General features: G+C 48.9%; 1 protein-coding gene across 1 annotated transcript in view; it reads right to left on the bottom strand.

The window, feature by feature from the left end:
• Positions 1-2,910: 2,910 nt before the first annotated feature.
• ACAP3 (ArfGAP with coiled-coil, ankyrin repeat and PH domains 3) overlaps positions 2,911-27,801 on the bottom strand; it is a 33,271-nt gene continuing 8,380 nt past the window's right edge. The window contains exons 2-24 of the mRNA XM_074558310.1: positions 19,059-19,116; positions 18,283-18,402; positions 17,400-17,453; positions 17,065-17,123; positions 16,016-16,199; positions 15,048-15,092; positions 14,455-14,550; positions 13,981-14,055; positions 13,573-13,584; positions 13,308-13,420; positions 12,712-12,763; positions 11,898-11,998; positions 11,324-11,435; positions 10,619-10,827; positions 10,186-10,255; positions 9,981-10,075; positions 9,316-9,536; positions 8,859-8,963; positions 7,984-8,076; positions 7,139-7,359; positions 6,548-6,657; positions 6,006-6,116; positions 2,911-5,879 (exon numbers count right to left, since the gene is read on the bottom strand). Of these exons, the coding sequence (XP_074414411.1) occupies positions 5,732-5,879; positions 6,006-6,116; positions 6,548-6,657; positions 7,139-7,359; positions 7,984-8,076; positions 8,859-8,963; positions 9,316-9,536; positions 9,981-10,075; positions 10,186-10,255; positions 10,619-10,827; positions 11,324-11,435; positions 11,898-11,998; positions 12,712-12,763; positions 13,308-13,420; positions 13,573-13,584; positions 13,981-14,055; positions 14,455-14,550; positions 15,048-15,092; positions 16,016-16,199; positions 17,065-17,123; positions 17,400-17,453; positions 18,283-18,402; positions 19,059-19,116 (2,464 nt within the window). The 3' untranslated portion in view covers positions 2,911-5,731. The remainder of the gene's footprint in view (positions 5,880-6,005; positions 6,117-6,547; positions 6,658-7,138; positions 7,360-7,983; positions 8,077-8,858; positions 8,964-9,315; positions 9,537-9,980; positions 10,076-10,185; positions 10,256-10,618; positions 10,828-11,323; positions 11,436-11,897; positions 11,999-12,711; positions 12,764-13,307; positions 13,421-13,572; positions 13,585-13,980; positions 14,056-14,454; positions 14,551-15,047; positions 15,093-16,015; positions 16,200-17,064; positions 17,124-17,399; positions 17,454-18,282; positions 18,403-19,058; positions 19,117-27,801) is intronic.

The following is a 27,801-nucleotide window of genomic DNA, read 5'->3' as shown; positions in this document are numbered from 1 at the left end:
GGGGCTGGGGCGGCAGTTCCCAAAAATTCCCAAATGCTGGGGGGCGAGGGGTCCTGGATGGAGGGCTGGGGGCGGCAATTCCCAAATGCTGGGGGGAGAGGGGTCCTGGATGGAGAGCTGGGGGCGGCAATTCCCAAATCCTGGGGGGAGAGGGGTCCTGGATGGAGGGCTGAGAGGCTCGGAATTCCCAAATCCTGGGGGAAACGTGACAGGGACATCCTGGATCCATAGCCGGGAGCTCCCCGAGCATCGGCAGTGCTTGGAACTCACCTGGACTCTGATCCCCGCTGGAATTCCCGAAAACCTCCTGGAATTCCCAAACTCCACCAGGCCCTGATACCACCTGGAATTCCCAAACCCCTCCTTCCCTCTGGAATTCCTGCTGCTTTTGGATTTCCTGGGTAATTCCCACCAACCCTGACTGTTCCAGAGGGAAATAAAGAGAAAAAAATGCAGGACTGGGAATTGTTCGGGTCCCAGAAAAACCCTCTGATTCCTGTGGAATGCTGTGGTTTTATTGCAGATAACAGAGATAATGTTAATTTTTGTTAATATTTGTTAATATTTGTTAATTTATCTGTACATAAAACAGAATAAACTTTCTTGTTAATGGGGATGTTTGCACAGGAGCATTTTACTCTCTTGCAACCCACACACTTTGGTTTTTTAAATTATGTTTTAAATAATAAAATGCTCTGAAAACAAATTTTGACCTTTTTTTAAAAAATCCCAGATTTTTGTGTGCCATTCAGTGCCCCACAGCTCAGCCTGGAGAAGGAAAAGGGGTTAAAAATGCAGATTTTAGTTAATCCAGCAAGAAACCAAGCTGAGAAGGAGGAGGCAAGGAGTTTTTATCCAGATTTTTATTAAGAGTGCTTCAAGAGACCAGAGAAAGGAGAGGGGAAAAAAGGCAGAGAGCACAAGAAAGAGCTTTGGAATTGTACAAAGGTGATTACAGAGAGAAAATCTGAATTTCCAGAGGTGCAGGGAGGGGAAGGGTTAAAAAATCCTGGTGCAAAGAGAGCGGGGAGGGAGGAGAGCAGGGGTGGGAGTTTCATTTTATTTACAGCGAGGGCAGAGCCTCGGGCTGGCCAGAAACCTCTGAGATGGCAAAAACCCCTGTGAGACAGCAAAACAACGTCTGAGATGGCCAAAAACCCCTCTGAGCTGCTCAGAAAACCTCTGAACTGACCAAAAAACGTCTGAGGTGGCCAAAACCCCCTCTGAGATGGCCACAAAAACGTCTGAGGGGGGCAAAAAGCCCTCTGAGATGGCCACAAAAATGTCTGAGGGGGGCAAAAAGCCCTCTGAGAAGGCCCAAACCCCTCTGAGCTGGCCCAAGGGGGTCTCTGGCCTAGCCCAGGGATCTCTCCCTGTCCCTGTGGTGTCCCCAGGTGCCACCTCTGGGGCAGCAGCATCTCCACCGAACCCCTCTGTGCTGGTCCCGCCCCGGTGTCCCCTCCCGGTGTCCCCTCCCGGTGTCCCCAGCGGGAATTGCAGGCACGGCCCAGCCCGGTGTGAGGAGCCCATTCCCAAGTGAGCCCCGTTCCCGTGGACATGGGGACATCCCACCCACCCTGGAACCTCCCAAAAGCCATTTTGTCCCTCAGCCCCTCCATCCCCGGGGCTGTCACCAGGGCTCGGTGTCACCTCCCGGCCCCTCTGAGGGACACAGGGCAGGGACAGCAGCAGGAACTGCTGAGGAACCCCAGAACTCCAAAACTCCAACCAGGAATTGCTGAGGAACCCCAAAACCTAAACCAGGAACTGCTGAGGAACCCAAAACTCCAAACCAGGAATTGTTGAAGAACTCAAAAACTCCAACCAGGAATTGCTAAAAAACTCCAAAACCAGGAATTGTTGAGAAACCCAAAAATTCCAATCAGGAATTGTGAGAATCTCCCAAACCCAAACCAGAAATTGGTGAGGAACTCAAAAATCTCAACACAGGAATTGCCAAGAAACTCCAAAACCCAACCCAGGAATTGCTGGGAAACTCCAAAATTCCATTTTCCACCCACGGCAGGAATTCTGTGCATTCCCTGAGCAGCTCCTGGGTTTTTCTTGCACAAATCACAAAATTTTTGCTGTTCCTGATCCTCATTTTGGTATTTCCTGATATTTTGATGTTCCTGATCTCTCAATCCCAAAATCCTCCCTCCAGTTCTCTCCTGGAAGCTGCAAGATGATTAATTAATGATCAATTAATTAATTTGATGATATCAGAGGTATTTTCCAACAAACAATTCCATCTGATGCCTGGCCCAGCTCAGCTTCTCACACCTGGATTTTTGGTTAAAGGCATCAAATCTTCCAATCCCATTATTTTTTAAATTTTTTTCCTTTAAAATACTCCAAGAAATTTCCCAGCTCAGAGGCAGCAAGGCTGGAATAACCTGAAAAAACCCTGGAATGTTGAAAATCCCAGCTGGAATCAGAGATCCAAACCCAGACTGGATCCAAGTCCAGGCACTTGGGTTAAATAAAGAGAGAAAAATTCCCCCAGATCCCAAGAAGTCCCAAGGATGAAGGATCCTGGTGGCTGAGGGGTTTTAACTTTTAAATTCCTCCTGTTAAATGTGGTTAAATCCAAGAGAAAACACTCACACCCCCTTGGAAAAATAAAAGAAAAAAAAAAAAAAAAAAAAAAGATAATCTAATTTAGGGCATCAAAATCTTCCAACCAGGATGGTACAACACAAATCCAGCTGCGTTTCAGGCAGGAAAAAACAACAAAATGTTCATTTTTTCATCCCTCTCAGAGCCTGGAAATGCTCAAATTTCAATTTGAAAACTGAAATTGAATTTTCTACGAGCCTTCCCCACTCTCCCCTCCAAAATTTGGAGCCCACACCCCCCCCAGAACCCCCCAAGGAGACATAAAAGTCCAAGAAACACAGGAAACAGGGAGAAGTGCATCCTTAACGTGTTTTTCCTGGAGAAATTTTTGGTTTGGGGACTGCAGGGTGTTGGGTTTATCTCAAATTTTGAGGCTTTGAATCTGTGATGGAAACACAAAGGGAAAAAGGGGGGGGAAGGGAGGAAAATTGGGATGAGGGGAAAGAAAAAGAGGCAATTTTGGAAAAATATTCCCTAAAAACGCTACGGAAAAAATCCTGACATTAAATACAGACCAACTGTATTGAATAAAAATTGCACTAGTCCTCTGGGCACATCAATAATAAGAATAAATTAAATACTTAAACAATTCCACTGATTAAAAAAGACAGCACAAAACCCATAACAAAAGAACATAAAACCCCCCAAAATACTGTCAGGTAGGAAAAGTGCACCAAGTTGCTTTTATACATTGAATCTAAATATTTAAAGTACCAATACAATGTTAAATAAATCCATTGTCTTGCAAGATGCTGCTTTTTGCATCGATATTTACATTTTTTTTCCAACTTCATGTACTTCAGCAGTGAGTCTGAGCTTCCAGGGTGCAGCCTGGCCAGGATTTGTGGCCAGAATTCCCAGAAAAAGTGAAATAAAATGACCCAAAAATGGAAGCTGTGGTTTTTCCTCGGTTCTCAAAAGGATCAGTCGGGTTTTGAACTCCTCCTAAAAAACCTGCGAAAAGCAGGGGCGGGGGTTGAAAATCAGTTTGGAGTTGCTGTAAAGGTTAAAAAATTCAAATAATTCAAATTATGGCCGTGCTGAAATCCACGAGCAGAGCAGAGTGTGAAATTGTCCTGGTGAAAATTGAAAAGTGGTGAAAAATGGTGGAAATTCTTCTTTGCTCTCAAGAGTGAAGAAATTCTCCTTTGCTGTCAAATGGTGAAAATTCTCCACTCTCAAATGTGAAAATTCTCCTTTTTTCTCAAATGTGAAAATTCTTCACTCTCAAATATGAAAATTCTCCTTTGTTCTCAAGAGGGAAAAAATTCCCCTCCACTCTCAAATGGTGAAAATTCTCTTTGCTCTCAAATGGGGAATATTCTCCACTCTCAAATGTGAAATTCTCCTTTGCTCTCAAATGGTGAAAACTCTCTTCCACTCTCAAGAATGAAGAAATTATTTTTTCTCAGATGATGACAATTCTCCTCCACTCCCAAATGTGAGAATTCTCTTTTCTCCCAAGAGCTCTGAAGGACCCTGAAGGATTTGCGTGGCTCGAGGGGGAATCAGCACCAAGAGCTGCCCCAGGGATGGGGGCAGCACCGACGGGGAGGGGATTCCTGCGGGATGGGCCAGCCCCGGGCTGGGATCCAGCAGGGTCTGGGGTCCAGCAGGGTCTGGGGTCCTGGGGGCTCCGGGGGCTCCGCAGGGATCGGGGGGGTCCTGCTGGGGCTTCGGGAGGGCTCAGGAGCAGGATCAGCTCCCAGCCCCATCCCAACCGTGCCAGGAGCAGCCAGGACTGGGATCCAAAATCCCGACAAACCCTGGTGCCAGCTGCAGCTGGGGACTTTGGGAAAGTCTCCGAGCTCCAGGCAGGATTCCAGAGCCCCCTGAGCTCCATAAACCCTCCCAGGACAGGGTGAGACAGCAGCAAAGTGCTCCGAGGAGAGCCACGCTCTCTCATTGCAGCTGAGAGAGGAAAAAAAGGAGAAAACCACAAAAACTCTGCTGCTCCTCAGAGCTGGGGAGCTCCAAAGCTGCTGAGCTGCCCCAGCACATGGGGGGATTCCTGCAGGTGGAATTTCCCCCATGGAGACCTGCAGGGAACCCAGAGGAGGCAAATTCCCCATCCCTGGGTGGGACTGGAAGAAGATGGGGACTAGAAGTGGTTTGGTTGGGGTGTGGGGGAGTGGGGTGGGCTCCTTGGTCTTGAGGGTGACTCCCAGCCTGGGATTCTGGGACAATGGGATCTGGGATTCTGGGACAATGGGATCTGGGATTCTGGGATAATGGGATCTGGGATTCTGGGACAATGGGATCTGGGATTCTGGGACAATGGGATCTGGGATTCTGTGAAATTGCACCGAGCAGCTGGAGCTTGTTCCCCTCCCTGCCCCGAGCCCATCGCCAGCGACAGGGATCAGTGCTGCTGCTTCCAGGAATTCCAGTGGGGCTGGAACCCTTCTGGGTATTCCAATGGGATGGGAATCCTTCTGGGCACTGCAGGGGGTGGAAGCAGGGCAGCTATGGCTTCGGGCAGCCCAGCAGCCAGGGCAGCAGTCGAGGGGAGCGTGGCCGGTTCAGTCCTGAGAGCAGCGACGGGCGAGGAGCTGGAGATCCTGAATCCTGATCCTGATCCGGCTGGGCCTCCGGAGCACCCCTGCCCCAAATCCAGCCTGGAGGGCACCTCGGGGCCCTCCCAGGGCAGAGCAGGCTCCAGCCGCCATCCCTGCCAGAATTCCAAGCCAGTTCTTCAGGGACAGCTGTGTCTGCTCCTGGTGTTGGTGGCTCTCCCCTGGTCACAGAAAGTTTTTCCTTTTCTTCTCTTTTTGAATTTTTTTTCCTTTTTTTGTTGTTTTTTTTTTTGTGTTGTTTTTTAACCTCTAAGCTCATGTCCCACACTTCCCACACACTCCATGGTCATACCCTGGGGAGGCTCCTACTCCAAAAACACCCTCCAAAAAAATTTAAAAAAATAAAAATCAGCCATCCAGTAGTCAAGCATGAGAACTCAAACCCCACAAGGAAAAACCCCCAGAGGGCAGCTCAACCCTCGGGGTGTGCAGGCATCACAACCAGACCAACCAGCAGGGAAAACACCGAATATCCAAGGGAGGGACTCGCGGGGACCCCGCCCGGCTCCGGGCCGGCCGAGGGCACCGGGCTGTCCCTAACACTCGTCGATGTTGAGGCTGATGAACTCCTGGATGCATTTCCTGTACTGCAGCTCCGTGGGGCTGTTGCTGGGGTACTGCCCGGGCTGCCCCAGGGGCCCCTCTGCCTCCCGCATCTCCTCGTTCATGCGCGCCAGCCGCAGCCTGCGTGGCACAGGAGGGTTGGTTATTCCTGCCCCTGCTGGTTCCCAGGATTTCCCAGTCCCCAGGCTGTGTTTCTCAGTATCTCCCAGTGTCTCCCAGCATTCCCCAGCCCCCGGTGGCACTCACAGGGTGACGATGTCGGCGTTGGCCGCGCTCACCGCGATGCTCAGCGGGTCCTGCCCGTCCCCGTCCGGGGTGTCCTGGGTGGCCCCACGCTTCAGGAACAGGCACACCTGCCTGGGGAGGGAATGAAACAATTCCTGAATTCCCAAATCCCTAATTCCAGCCCCACGCTTCAGGAACAGGCACGCCTGCCTGGGGGACAGGGAGCCTCAGGAAAGGAATTTGAGAGTCACAGAATTCCAGCTCCAAGGAACAGAATTCCAGTTCCAAGGAGCAGAATTCCAGCTCATCATCCTTACCCCAGCTTGCTCCAACCTGCCCTTGGGCACTTCCAGGGATGGGGAAGCCTCAAAATCTCTGGGAATTCCACCCCAGCCCCTCCCCATCCACCCCGGAAAAGATCCCACCCCAATCTCCCACCTCACCCTGCCCCGTGCCAGCCCCGAGCTGCATTCGCATTTTCCAGCTGGATTCCCCCAGATCCTGAGGTTTTGTGCTCTCCAGGTGGGAATTCCCTGCAGGAAGCAGGGATGGGTGGCACTCACCCGGTGTGCCCCAGGTAGGTGGCGTGGTGCAGCGGCGCCCGGCCCCGCGCGTCCCGCTGGTTCACATCGGCCCCGTTCTGCAGCAGGAATTCACAGGCCAGCAGGGAGCCCTGGGAAAGGGGAAAAAATGGGGAAAAAATGGGAATTTCCACTCAGTTCAGCCAGACTGGACAATTGAGAATTTCCCTATCAAATTCCCAAAAGGCATTTCCACATCAATTCACCCAGACCAGACAATTCCAAAAAAGGAATTTCCACCTCAGTTCACCCAAACCCAATTTCCATAGGGAATTCCCACACCATTTCACCCAGACCCAATTTCCATAGGGAATTCCCACACCATTTCACCCAGACCTAATTCCCAAATGAATTCCCACCCCATTTCACCCATACCAGACGATTCCCAAAGGGAATTCCCACACCACACCAGACGATTCCCAAAGGGAATTCCCACACCATTTCACCTGCACTGAACAGCTCCCATGCTCCAGCCCCCTACCCCAGATCCCAAACCCCTCACCCCGCTGACAGCTGCATCGGGGGGCTCTGCCCTTGTCCCACCCCACATCCCCAGCCCCTGGGGACCCTCACCCCGCTGACAGCCTGCATCAGGGGGGTTTTGCCCTCGTCCTCCTCGTTGGCCCAGTTGACATCGGCTCCGTGGGCCAGGGCAGCGGCCAGCAGGGGCAGGTTCCGGCTCCGGGCAGCCCGGGACAGAACCAGCCCCGCCGGCACCTCCCGAACCTCCTCCAGGTCCGACACCTCCTGCTCCAGCTCCGCCTCCCCGCTGGAGTCGTCCGACACCTCGCACTCTGCTGGGATGGAGAGGGGAAGGAAAAAGGGGGGAAAGCGGAAAAGGAGAGGGAAAAAGCAGAGGGAAGGGCAAAAGGAGAGCAAAAAGGAGGATAAAGGGGAAAAGGGACAGCAAGGGCGGAAAAGTCAGCCCAAAGCATCTCAGTGCATTTTGGATGGTCCCCATGCCATCCTAGCCACCCACGCTGCCTAAGGGAAGCTGGGCCTGGCATTGTTTGTGGAGTTCTGCCTTTTATTGGGGGAAATTCCAGGAGAAAATACAGAATCCTGCACTGGGTTGGATTGGAAGGGCTGCCAAAACTTATCCCAGGGTGCTCCAACCTGACCTTGGGACCTGCCAGGGAGGGGGCAGCTTCTCTGGGAAACCCACCCCAGCCCCTCCCCATGCTCAAAGGGAAGAACTCCTTCCCAAAACCCTCAAACTCCTTCCCCAAAACCCCATCTAACCCTGCCCTCCAGCAGGACTCAGGTTCTTGATGCAATAGAAAAGTTCTGCTTTCCCAATCAACTCCTCAAAACCCCTCAGCCCAACTCTATTGAGAGCTCCAGCCAAGAAGGTTCTGGATAATGCCCTCAGCCCTTCCAAGTGCCCCCCCGTGTGCCACCCCCCGTGTGCCACCCACCTTCCTCGGTGACGCTGTCCACCACGGAGCCGAACACGAGCGCGTCGCCGCTGCCGTCGGTGCTCCCGCCCAGGCCGCTGTCACTGCTCAGACCTGCGGGGCCCACAGGACACAAACCACGGCCACCTGAACACCCAGCCCAGAGCCAGGCCTGCCCGGGCTGCTCCTCCTCCGGGAGAAGGTCACAGAAATCACAGAACCCACAACATCCACAGAACCCATCCACAGAATCAATCAATCCATCCATCCATCCACCCACAGAATCAATCCACAACATCCACAGAATCCACAAAATCCCCAGGTTGGCAGACACCTTCAAGATCGAGTCCAACCCAGCCCCCAAGAGCTCAACTCAACCCTGGCACCCGGTGCCACACCCAGGGATGGTGACTTCAGCACCTCCCCAGTTCCTGGGAATTCCCCCAAATTCACAGAATTCCACCAAATTCCCCGAATGACCAGGTTGGAAGAGACCTTGGAAGAGACCACTGACCCAACACCTCAACAGAGAGTTGAACTGGGAGGGAAGGGAGGGGCTTCCTAAGAACCTTTCTAAACACCCAAAATACCAGAAATTTCTGACCAAAGTTATCCCAGAGTTCTGAGAGCAGGCAGAACTTTCCTAAGAACCCAAAATGTCACAAATTTCTGACCAATGTTATCCCAGATCAGGCAGAACCTTCCTAAGAACCAAAAATTTCTGACCAACATCATCCCAGAGCAGCCAGAACCTTCCTAAGAACCCAAAATCTCACAGATTTTAAACCAAAGCCACCTCAGAGCAGCCAGAGCCCTTGCTAGACACAGCCTCTCTTGCAGAGGTAAAACCGAAATCCATTAAAAATAAAAATCAAGATCTGTTTCAGAGTACTTACTGCGAGGGCCGGAGCCGGCGCCGGTGTCGAAGTAGGAGAAGAGGGAGTCGAGCTCGTCGGGGCAGAACAGAGAATCCCGGCGGAATTTCCTCTCCAGGGTGGCTGCTGCTTCCCAGGGAAACTCAGAATTAATGGCCAGCAAGGAAGAGCCCCAGCTGGAGCTGCACACAGCATGGCGGGGCAGGGGTTCCCTGGTTCCTGCTGTATTTCCTGCATTGCCCCCCATATTTGGTTTCCAGGCTCCCTCATGGTTCCCCACCTGAGGCCAGCATGGCGGGGCAGGCGCTGCCCGGTTCCTGCCGGTATTTCCTGCATTGCCCCCCGTATTTGGTTTCCAGGTTCCCTCATGGTTCCCCACCTGAGGCCAGCATGGCGGGGCAGGGGTTCCCTGGTTCCTGCCTGTATTTCCTGCATTACCCCCCGTATTTGGTTTCCAGGCTCCCTCACGGTTCCCCACCTGAGGCCAGCATGGCGGGGCAGGCGCTGCCCGGTTCCTGCCGGTATTTCCTGCGCGCCGCGGGCGCCCGGGAGCCGCTGCTGTGCCTCTGGCACTTCTTGACGCACCAGCGGCGCCGCTTGGGCTCGGCCTCGGCCTCAGCCAGCGTCTCCCCACCCGGCAGCTTCTTCAGGAACTTCTTCTCCACGTACTTCACCTTGATCCAGGCCTCCTTGTCCTGCCTGAGGGAGGAGGGCAGCACAAAAACAGCAATTTAGGGGATTTGGGAAAAGCCGCCATGAGGCGATGGAGCTGCTGCTCTGGAGTGTGGACAAATCTACCTGATGTCTAAAATTCCAATTTCCTGGACTTTAAAATGAGGCATTTGCAGCCCTCTGAAGGAACTGGGTTTGCCCAAAGCCACCATGAGGAGTTGGAGCTGCTTCTCTGGCCTAAAATTCCTATTCCACCTGAGGGCTAAAATTCCTATTTCTCAAACTCTAAAATGAGGCATTTTGAGGTCTCTGGACCTGCCTGAACAGAAGGAACTGGGTTTGCTCAAAGTCACCATGAGGAGATGGAGCTGCTGCTCTGGGGTGTTTTGTCCACCTGTTTCTCAAACTTCAAAAAGAGTTTTGAAGTTCAGGTTTTCCCTGAACCTGCTTTTCCACAGATTTTGGGCTCACCTGGAGCTCCCTGCTGTTGGTTTCTTCAGCCCCAGCTCCTCACACTGCGCCTCATAAATCTGGTTCATGGTGCTGTTGCCCAGCTCACACATCAGCTGGAAGTGAAATTCAGGGAGGGAATTAAAGGCTTGGGTGAGGAACTCCCCCTTTTTCCAGGGAATCCCTGGATTCCCAGCATTTCTCCCTGGGAAAATCCAGCACTCACTTTCAGCAGCTCTGGCTCCCAGGAATCCAGCGTGAGGGATCGGACCTTGGAGCAGTGAACACCCAGGCTCCTGTTCAGCCAAGAGGGAGAAAACACAGAAATAATTACAATCCCACAAGCCCAGAATTTCCCTAATGAGTTCTCAATTATCTCTCTGTAATTCCAGCTCCGACACTTTTCCTGGAATCCTGCACTTCATCCCTGGCCATTTTTCCTGGGAATCTTTTAATCCTTCCTGGGCTTTTTTTCCTGGGAATTTTTTAGTCCATCCCTGCCCATTTTCCCTGGGATCCTGCCCTCCATCCCCAGCCATTTTTCCCAGGATTTTCCCCTGGAATCCTGCCCTCCATACCTGCCCATTTCCCCAGGATCCTGCCCTCCACCCCAGCCCATTTTCCCCACAATTTCCCGGAATCCCACAGCCCAGCAGCACCTGTGGATGCCGGAGCACTCGATGCAGAGCAGGATGCCCAGGTTGATGCTGGCCCAGCGGGGATCTGGCTGCCCACAGTCACAGCACTGCTCGTTCCCAGGGATGCTCTGCACCCTCTGCAGGATCGGCTCCCCCTTCCCGCCCCGCTCCCGAGAATCCGTGGCTGAGTCGATGCTGCTGGTGGAGGGGGAGGCTGTTCTGTCCAGCCTCTGCAGGGATAAGCAAAAAATCAGGAGATGAACACCTGCAGCACCTCCAAAAAATCAGGAGATGAACACCTCCAACAAGTCAGGAGATGAACACCTGGAGGAAGGCAAGCTCAGCTTGGTTTGGAGTGGCTCTAAAGGAGGGGGATGATACCTTAGTGTTGGATTAAGTGATTTTTTTGAGATGGGGTAACTGAGAGGTGTTTTAAAAACTTTTATTTTGTTATCAGAGTGAGATGTTATAATTTATATTATTACAATTAGAAGCTAACTGTTTTTTAATTACAACATACTCTAAGTGTTTTTTGGCTTATTAGCTTTTGTTACACTATGTTGTAAATGCTTATCTCAGTGTTTGCATATACATGTACAAGACTGAGTGAGCTTTCTGCCATATTTTGAGAATTCTTTTTACAAATCAACTTCCCACATCTCCCCCTCTTTCCAGAGCTGTATAAAGTTTTAAAAAGTCAGTAAAAGGAGCAGTTTCAGGGCTCACCTCGATGTAGAAGCAGTCGGGGCTCTCGCGGTAGGCGGAGGCGATGCTGGCTTGCACAGCCTGGATCCAGGCCTGGCGCAGCTTCTCCGAGTCAGCCTGCAGCATGCAGCTCCTGCAGCGGGGTGGGGAGAGCCAAAAACACCACCAGGGCTTGGGGTGAGGCTGCTCCTCCTCATCCTCAGCACCGGAATTGCAGCAGGGCAAAAATTCGCCTCACAAGGTTGGGAGGCTCCCACTACAAAGCTTCCAGGTAAAAATTCACCCCATAAGGTTGGGGGTGTTCCCACTCCAAACTTCCCAGGTAAAAATTCACCCCATAAAGTTGGGGTGTTCCCTCTCTGAAGCTTCTGGTTAAAACTTAACCCCACAAGCTTGGGGTGTTCCCTCTTCAACACCTTCAGGTAAAAATTTACCCCTTAAGGCTGGGGTTGTTCCCTTTCCAAACTTTCCAGCCCCACAAGGTCGGGGCTTTTCCCCATCCCAAAGTTTCCAGGTAGAAATGCCTCCCACAAGGTTGGACAGCCAGAGGCGCTGCCACTCCAGCCCAGGGATCCGTGGGGAGCCCCACACTCACTTGGTGGGGGACACGACCTCGAAGCAGAACCTCCTCTCGATGTCCTCGCAGGGTTTGACCGTGCAGAGCCTCAGGTCCTCCACCACCACGGTCAGCACGTCCTGGGGACACAGCGGGGCCTGGAGGGGCTTGGGGGGCTCCTGGGGCCAGGGCACAACTGGGAAACTCCTGCCCAGACCCTCCAAACTCTTTCCTAAATCCTCCAAAGTCCCCCCTGCCCAAACCTGCAAATTCCTTCCCAAAACCTCCAAATTCCTTCCCAAAATCTCCAAAGTCCCCCCTGCCTCAAGCCCTGCAAATTATGTCCCAACTCCTCCAAATTCCTTCCCAAAATCCCTCCTGCCCAAACCCTCCAAATTCCTTCCCAACACTTTCAAAGTCCTTCCTGCCTCAAACCCTAGAAAATTCTTCCCAATTCTTCTAAAATTCCTCCTACCCAAAACCTCCAAAATTCTTCTCAAATCCTCCAAACTCTCTCCTGCCTCAACCCCCCCCCCCAAGGCTTTCCCAAGCCCCCCAAACTCCTAACCCAACCACCCAAAATAATTACTTAATAAGTAATTATTTAATTAATAATTATCTTACAAATAAATATTTAATAAATATTTATTCCATAAATAATTCCTTAATAAATAATTATTTCATAAATCTTTTTTTCCTGCTTTTTTCCTGGAGCCCACTCACAGCCTTGCTGTCCCCTGATCCAAATCCCAGCTCCTCCCCAGCCAAGCAGCTGGTTAATGAACTAACTAATTAATTAATTAACCAATCACTTGGTTCATCCCCTGCTGTCACCTGGGGCAGCTGCACTGACCTTTAGCTTCTTCTGGTAGACCAGCTGGCTGTTCTGGATGGAGAACCACCTCCTGAGGGGGGACAGACACACAAACAGACCTCATCACCTCCCCACTAAAAATTCCAATTTTCATTAGGTTTTGAAATAAATCAATAAAATAAAATAAATGAATAAAATAAATACATTGATTAAATGCTTTAATGGACTGTTTATGCACAGAAATTGCCTTTATTTGCATGGAAAAAAAAATTAATTAAAAAAATTAATTAATTCCATAAGATTAGGGTGTTCCTTTTCCAAAAAGGTTTGGAATTAGAGTTGTTTGAAGGGGTTGGGTAAGGCAGGGAAGAGTGCAGAGCCTCAGCCCCAAGGTCAGGTGAAATTTGAATTATATCAGTTAATTGGAATAATGCTAATTATTAATATTATTTATAATTAATGTATTGTATTTATTTATTCTATTAATGATAGTAAATTAATTTTATTTATATTTATATAAATATAAATATTTATATAAATAGAAATAGAAATAGAAATAGAAATAGAAATATTTATTTAATTGCTAAAATTAATATTTCAATTAATTGGAGTAATTATTTGGAATAATTTCTCACCTGTTCCAGGTTTTGAAGGCGTTGCTGGCTCTCTTGAACAGGTACCCCTCCATCACCACCCCGTTGGGGGCATCCACGTTGAATTCCACCTTGGAGTCATCGTAGGAGAAATCCTGGGGAGAGGAAAGAGACTCAGAATGACAGGCCCCAGGGGGTCAGGGAGGAGAGGAATTAATAGAACACGAAAAAGGGACAAATCTGCCAAAATCCCAAAGTTTCGCACAGGATTTCTGGGATCAGGGTGGAGATCCAGGTGGGAACTCACCTGCAGGAGGGTCTGCAGGGCCAGGCAGCAACGCAGGGAGAAGAAAAGGGAAAGAAAAATAAATTAATTAATTTAATTTATTATTATTAGCAGTAATTCATTATTTATTCCCAGCCTTCGGACTGGGAATCGTTGCCAAGGGTGGAAAATCTGAGATGCCTCAGATTCTATTGTGAGAATAAAAAGAAATTTATTCTATTTAAATTCTGCTTTAAAAAAATTATTTTGACTTGAATATTAAATGCAGGAATTAAATTTAAAATTGAAAAAAGAAAAAAGGCAGGAAAATCAGGAAAATCCTGAATTTGAGGAATCTGGAGCTGCCCAAAAGCTACAAGGGACATCAAGAAAAGTCAGGAAAATCCAGCATTTCCAGGAAAATAATGAATTTGGGAATTTGGGGCTCACCCTCTGCTGGATCAGGGCGTGCTTGTGCTCCATCTCCCTCTTCTCCACGGCTGAGTCGATCACCAGCTGGTCCAGCTGGAAAAACAACGGGGGAAAATCAGGATGGAGATGGAGAGGATGGGGTGGGACAGAGATATCCTGGGCCCAAAGCACCAGAAAGGGGGAAAAGGGGGAAAAGGTGGGGGGCAAGGGGAAAAAAGAGGTGAAAAAGGGGAAAAAGGAGGAGGAAAGGAGGGAGGAAAGGAGCAGGGAAAAAAGAGGCAAAAAGGGTGAAAAAGGAGCCAAGAAAGAGGCAAAAAGGAGGGAAAAAGGAGGGGGAAAAAGGAGGCAAAAAGGAGGGAAACGGGGCACAAAGGAGGCAAAAAGCCACTCCTGCAGCAGCCCCTGGGTGTTCCCTGCTGGCCCTGGGGCAGCAAAAGGGGAACCCCAAATCCCAAACCCTTTGGGGTTCAGGAGAGCCCAGGCCCCCCTCACCTCGGTGGCCAATTTCTTCATGTAGGGGTCGAGCTCGTGCAGGAGGCTGTAACCCTGCTGGAAGAAGGTGAACTGCGCGTGCATGAAGGACAACATCTGGGGACGGAAACAACAGCTGGGTCAGCGCCACGGCGCAAAATCCTCATCCTTTTTTCCCCACAGAAAAATTAGGTTTAACTCCACATTTTCCCCAAGCAATTTATCCCTCTCCTTCCTTCCCCTTCACTGTGGGCACAAATCAGCATTTCCTGGGGCAGAGTAAAAACCCTAAACCCTTTTTCCCCATAAAAAATGGGTTTAACCTTTGATTTTTTTTACTTTCCCAGAGCAATTTATCCCTGCTTTACTCCATTTCCTGGGGTAGAGTAAAAAAACCTATACCCTTTCCCCCCCCCTCAAAATAATTTATTTTTACTTTCTTTAATTTTTCTTTCTTAATTCTTTATGTTTTACTTTCCCCAAGCAATTTATCCCTCTTCTCCTTCCTTGCACTCTGCTGTGGGCACAAAGAAGGGAAAGCAGCACCTGAAAATCCCCAAAAATTGAATTTTCTCCCCGAGGAGCAGCCAGGGCTCCTTTACTGCAGCTCTTACCGCATCCAGGATCTCAAATTTCTTCTTGGCCTGCAGCACGTTGATCTGGGGAAAAAAAATCAAAATATTCCTCTCAGCACCAGCAGCAAAGGCAGCCTGGGAATCTACAGATCCACTGGGAAACCAGTCCCAAATTATTCCTGAATTATTCCAGTGCAAAGTGCCTGTAAGGTGGGTTCTGGAAAAGGTGCAATAAATGCACACTTCTCACCTGGCTAAAATCACTGCTGGGGAAACTTATATTCCTTTCTCTTACTGAGAGCAAATAATTTATTGAAAGGATGTTATGATAATTTATAGAATTTATTTGTGTATGTATATATATATATATAAAAGATATAATTTTTATATAAATATTATAATATATATTTATATGTAATATAAAATTTACTGTTTAATTATTTTATATATTGATATAATTTTAATATAATTTATGTATATATGTATAAATTTTATAGAATTTATTGAAATGATTTATTAAAAGGGTAATTTTGGATTATTAAAGCATTTACAGCATGGTCTAACTAACACTGATAGACCAAGAAACACTTATATCACATTATAATTAAGAAATTACTAATATAATTACTATGTATTATAATTTAGAAATTAGTATAACTAAGAAATTAAGAAAATAGTTAACTTCTGATTGTGATGGTGTGAATTATAACATCTGTATTGTCTCACCCTTCACATGAGACTGAAAATGGAATAAAAGCTTTTCAAACACCTCAGTTACCCCATTTCTAAATAAAAAAAAAAAAAACAAACCCTAATCGAACATCCCTACTCTTGTGAAGAGAGCCTAATGCAGGATTTAAATTGAAATTCAAAAAAAGAAAAAGTCGGGAAAATCAGGAAAATCCTGAATTTGAGCAGGACAACTTCCCCTAATACGAAGCTCAGACCCAGCCAGTAAATCTGAAAAACAGAAGACTGAAGCGCAGAGGCTTCAGAGGGTGAGGCACCTGCAGCACGTAGTCCAGGGCCAGGTGCCGGAAGCATTTCCGGGTGATGCTCAGCGTGCCCGTGGCCTCCTCCACCTCGTGCGGTTTGTGCCGCGGCGCCTGCGCGTTCTTCACCAGGGAGATCTCCATGTCCTCCCGCACCTTGTCAAACTGCTTCTTGGTCTCCTTGAACTTCCTCACGTCACTGGGGCCACAAATGGGGCAATTTGGGGGAAACGGGGAGAAAGCAAGGTTAGGGGGTGAGAATAAAACATGGGTGCCAGCAGGATCCCAGCCCAGCCCAGCATGTCTGTTCCAGCTTCAGTCAAGTCTTTCTTTAGAACTTTGAGATGTTCATCCTGCAGGATCAGCCCTTCAGGGTCTGATTTTTCAGAGGAGTTTATCCTGCAGGATCAGCCCTGCAGATTTTGGGATGGGTTTGGCCTGTAGGGATCTGAATTTTGTGATGGGTTTTGCCTCAAGTATCAGCCCTGCAGATGGATTTTGGGATGAGTTTATCCCACAGGATCAGCCCTGCAGGATCTGAACTTTGGGATGTTCATCTTGCAGGATCATCCCTGCAGATGGATTGGCATGGGCTTAGCCTGTGGGATCTAAATTTTGGGATGAGTTTATCCTGGAGGATTAGCCCTGCAGGATTTGAACTTTGGGATGGGTTTATCCTGCAGGATCCGCCCTGCAGGATCCGCCCTTCAGGATCTGAATTTTGGGATGGGTTTATCTTGCAGGATCAGCTCTGCAGGTGGATTTTAGGATGGGTTTATCCTGGAGGATCAGCTCTGCAGGTGGATTTTAGGATGGGTTTATCCTGGAGGATCAGCTCTGCAGATTTTGGGATGGGTTTTTCCTGAAGTATCGGCCCTGCAGGTGGATTTTGGGATGGGTTTATCCTGGAGGATCAGCCCTGCAGATTTTGGGATGTTTATCCTGCAGGATCAGCCCTGCAGGGAGGTTCTGGTTCTGCTCCCTGCATTCCCAGGACAGGAGGAATGGGAAGCTCAGGAAGCTGAAAATTAAAGGAAAAGGACAAACACTAAATAAACACTCACTCTTTGACAAAATTGTGCAGCTGCTGCCGGACCGACCTCTGGGCCTGGTCAAACAGGATCTGGAAGAGAGAAGAGGGGAAAAAATATCAATTATTTTGAGAAAGGGGGAAAAAATCTGCCCCCAAAAGCTTTTTACCAGCCAAAATCCTCCTCAGGGCTCTGTATGTCCTCCCTCTGCTGCCCAAAAGGAAGAAAAGAAAATTCTGGAGTGCAAGATTTTGGTGAATTCTTGTCCTTTTTTCTGTCCCCCTTGCAGGACCTCTGTTTGTGGCAAACACAGGGGACATCAGCAATGCCACCAGCACCCAAGGGGAGAGGAGGAGGCAGCCCCTTACCATGTGGTAATTGATCATTTCCTGTAGGCTGTCCCCAAATTTATCCAGGCACTCCTGAAAAAACAAAAATACAATACAATACTAAAAATAAAATAAAATACAATTAAAAAAGGAATAAATATTAAATGAAATAAATTAAATTAATTAAATAAAAATTTTAAAAGAAAATAAAATAAAAATTAAATAAAAAATAAAAATAAAATAAAATTATAATAAAATAAAAATAAAATAAAATAAAAATAAATAAGGCGAAGGGACCTGGCAGTGAAGAGAAGCAGCTGCCCCTCATTGCCAGGGCTGGGCAGAGGCTCAGGACGGCTCTGAGGAGCCCCTGGTCCTTGCCAGGGAGGGTTTGGAGCCCTTGAAGCCTTTCCTTGGCAGTGCAGAGCTGAGCTCCACGTGTGCAGCTCTGCGTGGGCTGCTCACCTCCCAAATCCCTGCTGCTCACTGACCTACATTGCACAGCCCAGCGCTGCCTGCAGAGCCTGGACCTGCCTGCAGAGCTCAGCCGGAGTGGATCTCACTCTGATCTCCCTCAGAGTTCATTTTGAGTGGATCTCAGCCTGACCTTTCACCCAATCTCATTTTAAATGGATCTCACACTGACCTCCCAGCAAATCCCATTTTAAATGGATCTCTGACCTCCCAGCCTGGTATTATCCGATTCTCTGCATCCCTCCAAACACAAATCTCATTTTGAGTGGATCTCGCTCTGATTTCCCACCGAATCTCATTTTCAGTGGCTGCTTAAGCAGCATGAGGGGCTTGGACTTGTGATCCATTCCCAGCAGCAGGGATCTTCCCCCCTGAGCCAGGAACAGGGATCTGAGCACCCCCAGCCCCCTGATCAGGAATTTGAGCACCCCCAGCCCCCCAGGCTCACCGAGATCATCTGGTCCTTCCTGCACTGCTGGGACAGGTCCCTCACACCGCTGACGAAATGTTTGTTGGTGGTGATGTAAACCTTGCCAGCCTCCAGCATGCCACTGCACAGCTTCACCAGCTGGGGACACACCGACAGGGACAGGGGGACACACATGGGGACACAAATGGGGACAGGGACATGGGGGCAAGGGGACGCACAGACATGAGCTCAGCACGGGCTTTGGACCAGCCTGGCTTTGTCCCACACCCAGCCCAGGGCTTTGGGACAGGTGCCCTTCCCGCTCCTGCTGTGCTGGGAACTGTCACGGGTGGGACAGCGGGAAAATCCCACCCTGGGACAGGGACAAAATCCCACCCAAGAAAGAACAGGGGTAAAATCCCAGTCCAGGACAGGGACGAAATCCCATCCTGGGACAGGACAGCCTGTCCCAGGAGGAGCTGGACTGGAGCTCTTATCCCAGCTCAGAGGAGTCCTGGGGACAAGCCTGAGGTGCTAAACATCAATTTATGAGCTGGAAAAGGGCTCAGAATTTAGGGAACACTTGGAGAGACCCATTCCTGAGCAGGGATCCCCAGTCCCCCTCAGACCACAATCTGCCCTCACCTTGTCAAGCTTGGCCTCCATCTCCACCACACCTGCCAGGCCCCAGGTCTGGGGTGCTAAATCTGAATTTAACAGCTGGAAATGGGCTCAGATTTTAGGGGACACCTGGAGGGACCCCATTCCTGAGCAGGGGATCCAGCAGTGTCCTTCAGACCACAATCTGCCCTCACCTTGTCGAGCTTGGCCTCGATCTCCACCACATCCGTTTCCACCTCATCGATGGTTGCCCTGCAACAGACCAGCGAGGAGGAATCATTAATTAGCAGCAAGGAATCATTAACTGGCAGCTTGTGATGATTGGGTAGGAGGCCAGGAAGGGGTGAGGAGGATCGGAGGGGCTGAGGGACTTGCTATTCCCACTGGGATGTCGACGCTGAATCCCTCAGGAATGAAGTCCAGGGCTGGGAAAAGAGATGGAGATGATCCAGATGATTCCAGGCTGGCATTGTTCTGTTAATTAGCAGCAGTGCTAATTGACACAGGGATAACCCTTGTTCCATCCAGCCCCACCAGGCACAAATTCCTCATTCCAGCACCACCAAATCCCATTTCCAGGCTGTCTGAAGTGCTGAATTATGACCTTTAAACCTCAGGCACCACCCCTGAGACCCACACAGAGCAGCCCTTAGGCCTCTGAACACCAAAAAGCTCCTCCACACACGTGGGGCTGTGCTTGGATAGGGATAAATCCACTCCAGGATTTTGGGATCTGCTCCTTTTCCACATCAGCAGGCAGATGTCACGTCAGCAAGGAGCTGTCACGGCCCAGCTGCAAAGGCCACCAGGCCTCCCTCTCCGAGGCAAACATGACATCAGCCACTTGCAGGAGGCATTCCCAGGCTCAGGAATGTGCTCCTGGAATGATTTTGGGAGGGCAGCAAACCCTGCAGAGCTGAGGGTGTTCCCTGGCAGAGCACTCAGAGGGTGATTTCTTTAACCACACACCTGGGAATGTGGTCAAACCTCACACCACCAAGGGTTTGGAATCCTAATTTTAGTCAGGGAGCTTCACAGGTTTGTGGGATCAGGATTTTAAAAGCTGGTTCCTGAAATATTCCAGCCAAAGTTGGAAAAACCCCAGCCCTGAGCATGTGCCAGCTGCAGAGATGGGGTTTGGAGGGACATGAACTGGTCCTGCTCTCAGGAAAAGGACAGGACACCCTCAATCCTCAAAATTCCTGCAGGATTTGTGTCTCAGGCTCTGGCTATCTTCATCCCAGGAATATTCTCCAGTAAAAAAATGCTGGGTTGCCCCTTTTTTTCCTTCCTAAACTCTCTCCAAACCCCCTGGAAAATGAAATCCAGGCTGGAGCTCAGTACCCAGGGCCCTGGCCACCACCAGCCCTTGGAAAACATGGAAAACACAGCCAAAAAACAACAACAAAAAGGGAGTTTTTCCATGGAATAACAAACCAAAGAAATATAAAATAAAGAAACAGCAGCTCTCCCACTCTGCTATGCCTCCCACACACACAAACAGCAGCGTGGCTGTGCCCGGGGGCAAAGCTTTGGAAAGAAAAGGAATCGTTAAAAAGGCTCTTTTCAGGTTTTTTCCCCCCTCTTTCAGCTATTTTTGGTGCCTGGGTTTGGGGCTCGTGTGCCTTCATGCATCTGCTGCCAGATTCAATTTTTCCACTCGGTTTCCTCGTGCTGCTGATAGCTGGGCACAAAGAGCAGCTGGAAAAGAGGGAAGAGCTGGATTTCCTGGGAATCATTGTCTTTCCAGGGAAGCCATTGTGGAATCTGCAATCCAGGCAGCAGATTTCCTGTCTGTAATTTAATATAATTCTATCATTTATTCATTTATGTTCATCTTCCTTCATCTATTCTATGATTTATTCATCTATAATTTACTGCCTATTTTTATCCCAACCCATGGATAAATTTTGGCTCTGTGGAGGAGGGAGATGTTTTTGGGGCTGGGGAACACAAGGTGCAAAAAATTGGAGCTTTTTATTTGCTATGGGCTTGATGGAAAAGGTTAAAAGGGTTTGAATGCAAGGGCAGAGATCCCAGTGGTTTATTTGGTTGTAAAGGAGATCCAGGAAGCAAAGAAAATTACATTTATCCAGCATTTTTCAGGTACTTTTATATCCTAAGGAAGCTCTTGGGGAGAGGAACTCTGAGGTAAGCTGGGAGTGGAAAGCAAAAAGATCCCAAAATTCAATCCCAAATCCTCCCACACACCTGGCTCTGCTGCTCAGGGATTTTTCTTCCTGCATCTCAGGGCCTGATCAACCCCTGATTTCCCACCCCTCAAGGGCACACCATGCCCAAGTCCATCCCTGGGGTTTTGGGGTTTAAAATGTTGTTTTCCTTCTAACTGATACAATTCCAGAGCACTGGATTTCTGGGGGTTAAAACATCCTTTTCCTGCTCACCGATGGAATTGCACAGCACCGGATTTTTGGGGTTAAAATGTCCTTTTCCTGCTGACTGATGGAATTGCAGATCCCACAGATCCTGCTTCCCTTGAGGAATCCTAGTTTCACTGCTGACAAGCTGAGGCTGTGCCAGCTCCACTCCCAAATTTCCATCCTCCCACTGCTCCCAGCATGTCAGAGATGAAAGCAGAGTTACACAAGCAGCCTGGGGACCTGGGATGACTCCTCAGGGATGAGGAAATGCCACCTCAGCACCATCCCCAAGGAATCCGGGAGTGGGAATCCATGTCTGCTCCTCACCATTCCCATCCCACCCCATTCCCATTCTATCCTATAAATCCCATCCCATCTCTCTTCCCATTCCCATTTCCATCCCATTCCATCCCCACTCCCATCCCATTTGTGCTTCCTGAGCAAATCCCAGGGACTCTCAGCCTCTCCCAGCTGCAGGAACCCAACTCAGCCAAGAACTGAATCTTTTCACCCCAAAATAATTGAAATAAGGTGATGTTCCAATTCTGCTCCATCCTGGAGGAATGTGGGAATGAGAATCCATTCCCATCCCATGGATCCCATCCCATGGATCCCATCCCATCCCATCTGTGCCTCCTGAACAAACCCCAGCCATGTTCAGCCCAGCCAAGAAGTGAATCTTTTCACCCCAAAATGAATATTTGAATAATTAGAATCAAGCTCTGTCCCCAGGGCTGGCCAAGAACTGTCTCTTTTCACCCCAAAATGCTCTGAAAGAAGCTCTACCCCCATAACTGGCCAAGAACTGATTCTTTTCACCCCAAAACGATTTCAATGAAGCTCTGTCCCAGAACTGGCCAAGAACTGACTCTTTTCACCCCAAAAAGCTCTGAATGAAGCTCTGTCCCAGCCTGAGCCTGTCCTGGCCCTGTGCCCCGAGCGTTTCCTGCCGCTCTCCCTTCCTGCTGAAGCCCTGCCAGGATTTTTTCCTTTTTCTTTTTGCACAACAATCCCTGGCCCCCCTCCAAGCCCTTCCCACTGCCAGACGAGGCTGAGCTCCCTCAGAGATCCCCACAGCCCGGCTCTGTGCATTTGGATTGGCTCAGAAATGGCAAAAATCACCCAAAACGTGGCCAAAATCCCACCAGGAATGGTTTTATAGCCCCAGAGATAACGAGCTGTGAGTTCGTTATGGCTCCCGTTCCAGCCAGGAGCAGCTGCATGCTAAAGGGACCCAGGGAAAGGATCACTGGGAAAGGGATCCAGGGGAAATTGTGACAAAAAATAAAAAATTAGGCAAAAAATTATGCAGGAAATTATGTCAAAAAATACAGAATTAGGTAAAAAGTGATGCGGGAAATTAGGATGAAAATTAGACAGAAAATTATGCAGAAAAAGAGAAAATTATATAGAAAATTAGGCCAAAAGTTATAATGAAAATTAGGCAGAAAATTACACAGAAAAATAGAAAATTATATAGAAAATTAGGCCAAAAAATGATGCGGGAAATTATGAAGAAAATTATAAAGAAAATTAGGCCAGAAAATTTGGCAGAAAATTATGCTGAGAAATAGAATGTTAGGCAAAAAGTTACGCAGAAAAATATATAAAATTACATAAAAAATTATGCCAAAAATTAGAAAATTAGACCAAAAATGATACATAAAGCCTCTCTCAGCCACCATCTAAAAGTCATCCTGGAGATTTTCCCTTCCCCAGCTGCCCCAGAGCAGCTCCAGCTCCGAGTGAGCTCATCCCAGTGGGACCCCAGCCAGCTTCCAGGGCACAGATCCCTGCAGCAGGAGCAGGAATGCTTCCGGAAGCTTCCCTCCCTCTTCCTGCGCCTCTGCCAGCTCCAGCTCCGGCTGATTTCTGCCTCTCCCACCCTAAAATCTCCACAAAAGCCTCTCCCAGCTGGAAAGGAGGGGTTTGGAGCTCCCCTGAGCTGTTGCAGCTGTTCCCAGCTGTCAAACTCTCCCCTTTTGGGTGGACCATAAATCAGGAGCGCCACAGTCAGAGCAGAGATTTGGTACCTTGTGATGGCAACGCCTGAGTGAGGAATTCCTAAAAAACCCTTTCCGGAATGAATTCAGAGGGGAATAAACTCCACTGAGTGAGGAATTCCTAAAAAAAACCTTCCAGCAGGAATTCAGAGGGGAATCCTTTCCCTTTCCCTTTCCCTTTCCCTTTCCCTTTCCCTTTCCCTTTCCCTTTCCCTTTCCCTTTCCCTTTCCCTTTCCCTTTCCTCCATCCACAGCAGGGTCACCATGACAACAGCTCCATGGTGACAGTATCCATGGCAGCCCCATCCTGCCCAGGCCCTGCTGAATTCCAGGGATTTTTCCTCCTGGGAGAGCTCAGGGCACAGCCACAGGTGTGTGAGGGTAAGGAGGGGAAATTCAGGATAACCTTGGGAGTTTAAAGAGAAAAAGAAACTGGGAATTGAGATCCTGGAGTGGAAATCTGGGATTCCCATCCTGCTGCTCCCTCCTCTCACCATCCTTGCCAAGCTCCTGAGCAGGATCAGATCCCTGGGAAAGGGATCCCTTGTCCCCATGTCCTTTGTCCCCTCTTACCCTGTTCTCATTCAATTTATCCCCATTTACCCCTGTCCCCATCCTTTTACCCCCATCTCCATGTCATTTATCCCCTTTTGTCCCTGTCCCCACCTCCTGGCTGTGCTGGGCTGGGGGATGCAATTCCAGCACTGGCCCAAAGTAAAACCCAACATTTATGGCTCCCTTGGGATGGAGAACAGTGCCAAGCCTGGGACAAACCCCTGGGCAGCCAAATTCCCAGGGCTGGGCTGTCTGGTGGCCCAGGGCTGTGTCCCCCCCAGGAGCCCCCATCCCACCCCATCCCATCCCATCCCATCCCATCCCATCCCATCCCATCCCAGCCCATCCCATCCCATCCCATCCCAGCCCATCCCATCCCATCCCATCCCATCCCATCCCATCCCATCCCATCCCATCCCATCCCATCCCAGCCCATCCCATCCCATCCCATCCCATCCCACCCCAGCCCAGCCCAGCCCAGCCCAGCCCAGCCCAGCCCAGCCCAGCCCAGCCCTGCTGGCTGTGCCATGCCCTTGGTGCCCTCAGTGCCACCCCGGGGGTGTGGGCAGCTCTCTGGGCACCCCAGGGATGGACGGACGGATGGATGGACAGATGGATTGAGTCCAGCCCTGCTGTGCTGACGAGGCAGCTCCAGACTGAGCCTGACCCAGATTCCAGCGGCTCTGCTGGAAATGCTGCGTGTGCCTCTCCCTGTGCTCTTCTCTTCCTCTTTTCTCTTCTTTTCCTCTTTTCCCACTGCCTCTCTATTTTCTGTTCTTTTCCCCCTTTGCTCTTCTTTTTCCTATTTTCTTTTTCCTCTTTTCCCACTGCCTCACCCTTTGCTCTTCTTTTTCCTCTTTTCTTTTTCCCCTTTTCTCTTCTTTTCCCCCTTTCCCACTGTCTCCTGGAGCTCCCTGGGCAGGGACAGCCCGGGCAGGGGGACAATGCCCTGGCTTGTGGCAGCCCCACAGCAGCTCCCTGTGAGCCCACACTGGGGCTGTGTTCCCTTGGCTGCAGCCCCACGGTCCTGCTCTGTGAGATTCCCTGATCCCCTGCCAAGGCTGGGCCTTGTCATGCTGGGCCTGGCTTCCAATTATCCCATTATCCCATTTCCCACTGTCCATTATCCCATTTCCCACTGTCCATTATCCCATTTCCATTTCCCACTGTCCATTATCCCATTTCCCACTGTCCATTATCCCATTTCCATTTCCCACTGTCCATTATCCCATTTCCCACTGTCCATTATCCCACTTCCATTTCCCATTGTTCATCATCCCATTTCCTATTATCCAATTTCCCATCATCCCATTTCCCATTACTCATTATTTTTTGGTAATGGTTTTTTGGCGAGGAGATTTTGGGAAAGGTTTTTTGGCAAGGAGCTTTTTTGGCAAAGGTTTTTTGCTGGTAGCTTGGCTGCCACAAAAAGGAGAGGCTGGTTCAGTGCAATCTCTGCCCCCTCAGTGGGATCATCCCCAAAAATCTCCTTTGAATCCCAGAAGAGCCCCCAAGCCCCCAGGAGCTGCTTTGTTTGGAGGTGACTGTGGGCAAAAGCAGCCGAGCTTGCTCTGGCCCAGATAAATCTATTTATAGCAGGAGTTATGCTAATTCCACAGGGATCTGATCTGCTGGCACTGCTGCAGCAATGAGATTTTCTGCTACCTGTCCTTTCAACCACCCTGAGCAGCCAGAAATTGCTAAATTCTCCAATTTCCAGCTCTGTGCCTCCTGCTGCTTCCCTTCCCTGACATCTCCATTCCCTGCTGATTTCCTCCCTCTGGAAATTGCTGCTTCACCCAAAATTTGGAATAAGTGGGAAAAACCCAAGGAAAAACAGCTTGTAAAAATAATTTTAAGGCCACTCATATTTAAGTCACTAAAAAAATTTAAAATTGAATTGTTTTATCACCTTGTCTGAGGTTCATGTTAGGTTTTATAAAGAATAATTCATTTACTGCCCCTTTTGTGAGCTGAGGAGTGTGGAGGGATTTACCTCATCATTAAAATGTCCCCGTCCTTGGGATAAAAGGGTTTTTTTCCCCCTCACAGCAATTTCTTAATGGAGGAATGGCACTGAAGAGCTGTTTGCAGTGCTTGGGCTCTCCTGGTTTTGCTCCACGATAATGGAATAAGCTCGATCCTAATCTTGACTAAAATCTCTCCGCAGATGGCTGAGGGCACCATGGAGAGGTGGAGGCTGTGCCAGTGGGAGCAGGACGAGAAAATCCAGGTGGAACAGCAGAAATTCACCAAAATCATCTCTCTCTTCATAGTTTTATCCTCATTTCAGGGTTTTTTCCCAAAGGCCTGCTGAAAAATCTCTTCTTCATTGCAGTGGTTCCTCAAAAATTTGAATTTTTCATCAAATTCTTCCAGGTGGAACAGCAGAAATTCAGGCTGTGACACCAAAATCATCTCTCTCTTCATTATTTTATTCTCTTCTGGTTCAGTTTTTTAAAGCCTGATGAAAAACCTCTTCTTCCTTCCAGTGGTTCCTCAAAAATTCAGATTTTTCACCAAGTCCTTCAGTTCCAGCTCCTCTCCCACAGAGCTCCACCGCCCCAAATCCTCTTTTTAATGCCCAAATCTTATTTTCACTTCACAGACATTTCCTGGTGCTTGTTTCCCCCCATCTTCACTGAGATTTAGGCAGCTGCACAACCCCTAAATGAACTTTTCTCCATTTCTGTGCCCGAACTCAGCTCTGGCTCTGGCAGCAGAGCTCAGGAGGTTTTTACAGAGCCCCAAAAAACCCCAATTCCTGTCTGGAATTTGTTAAATGTCAGTTTACAGCTCCTTCCCCTCCCTGAGACGCTGGAGGTGGATGTTTAGACAAGGCTTTGAAGCAGGATGAGTAAGATTGCAGAGTTTTGGTTGCTTGCTGTGTTTAGTTGACTTTTTTAACATTAATATTTAGCAAAAACCTGGCAGTTTTCAGCAGAAAATATGGAGTTTTATAATGCACACAAAATCCCATTCCTTTTTCTTCTTCTTCCCATTTTTCTTCTCGTTTCTGCTCTGATTTTAAGAGTCAGGAATTGGAATTTAATCAATTTAAATTAAATTTAATCAATATTTGAGTGTTTTTCTCCAAGCTCCTGCAGCACCAAGGAGCTACTTGGGGAAGGTCATGAGGATTTGGTGACCTCCAGAGGTTTCTTCCAACCTCAATTATTGCAGGATTTAATGGCTTAGAGATGAAATCCTTCCTTAGCCCTCCTAATGCACTCCTGATGTCATGGATCTGATGATAACGGGTTTTTCCCTGGCAACTCCCAGCCAAACCTCCCCAGTAACATCTGGAATTTTCTGGAAATCACCTGCTCAGCACCATCTACCTGCAGCTCTCTGCAGGGATTTATTCTGGGTAAATTATTCTGGAACTGGTTCCAGGCCTGGATGGACCCCGCCCTCCTTTCTGCTCTGAATATTTTTATTTTTCTGCAGCTCCCGCCTAGAGTTCACTGTAGGAATTTATCCCTGAACGCATCCCCACCTTCCTCTCTGCACTGAATATTAATTAATTTTTGATTTTCTTTTCTTTCAGGGGAACAGTCCAGCTGCAGAGTTGATTTTAGCTGATTTTTGATTTTAGCAGAAGATTTTGGCACCACAGCTCCCGGGTGCTTTTAGGAAAACCCAGTGAGAAATGCCTGGCACAAGAGTGGAACTGCACAGGCAGCCCTGAACACAGGAATATTCTATTCCTGAGCTGAAGAAAGACACATTCTGTGCCACAAGACCCTTTAGACATTTGTTTGCTTTCTTTGACAAGCAAAATGGATTTAAATTAAAAAAAAAAAGGCCTCAAACAGTTCTGTCTTCTCCCCAAGTGACCTTGGTGGCACCGTTTACCCACAGGGCTGGAGGAGCTCCAGCAGCTTTTGTTGAGACTTCCCCCAGCAGGGATCTCTTTCAGCACTAAATGCTCTTTATTTCTATTTTTTTTCCATTTTTCCCCTCCTCCTCTGGGCCTTGGCTGGAGCTGGAGCTCC

This window comes from Zonotrichia albicollis, chromosome 25 (genome assembly GCF_047830755.1).
Source record: "Zonotrichia albicollis isolate bZonAlb1 chromosome 25, bZonAlb1.hap1, whole genome shotgun sequence".
NCBI lineage: Eukaryota > Metazoa > Chordata > Aves > Passeriformes > Passerellidae > Zonotrichia > Zonotrichia albicollis.
The sequence above is the reverse complement of the archived record's forward strand: the minus strand, read 5'-3'. Positions and strand labels throughout refer to the sequence as shown.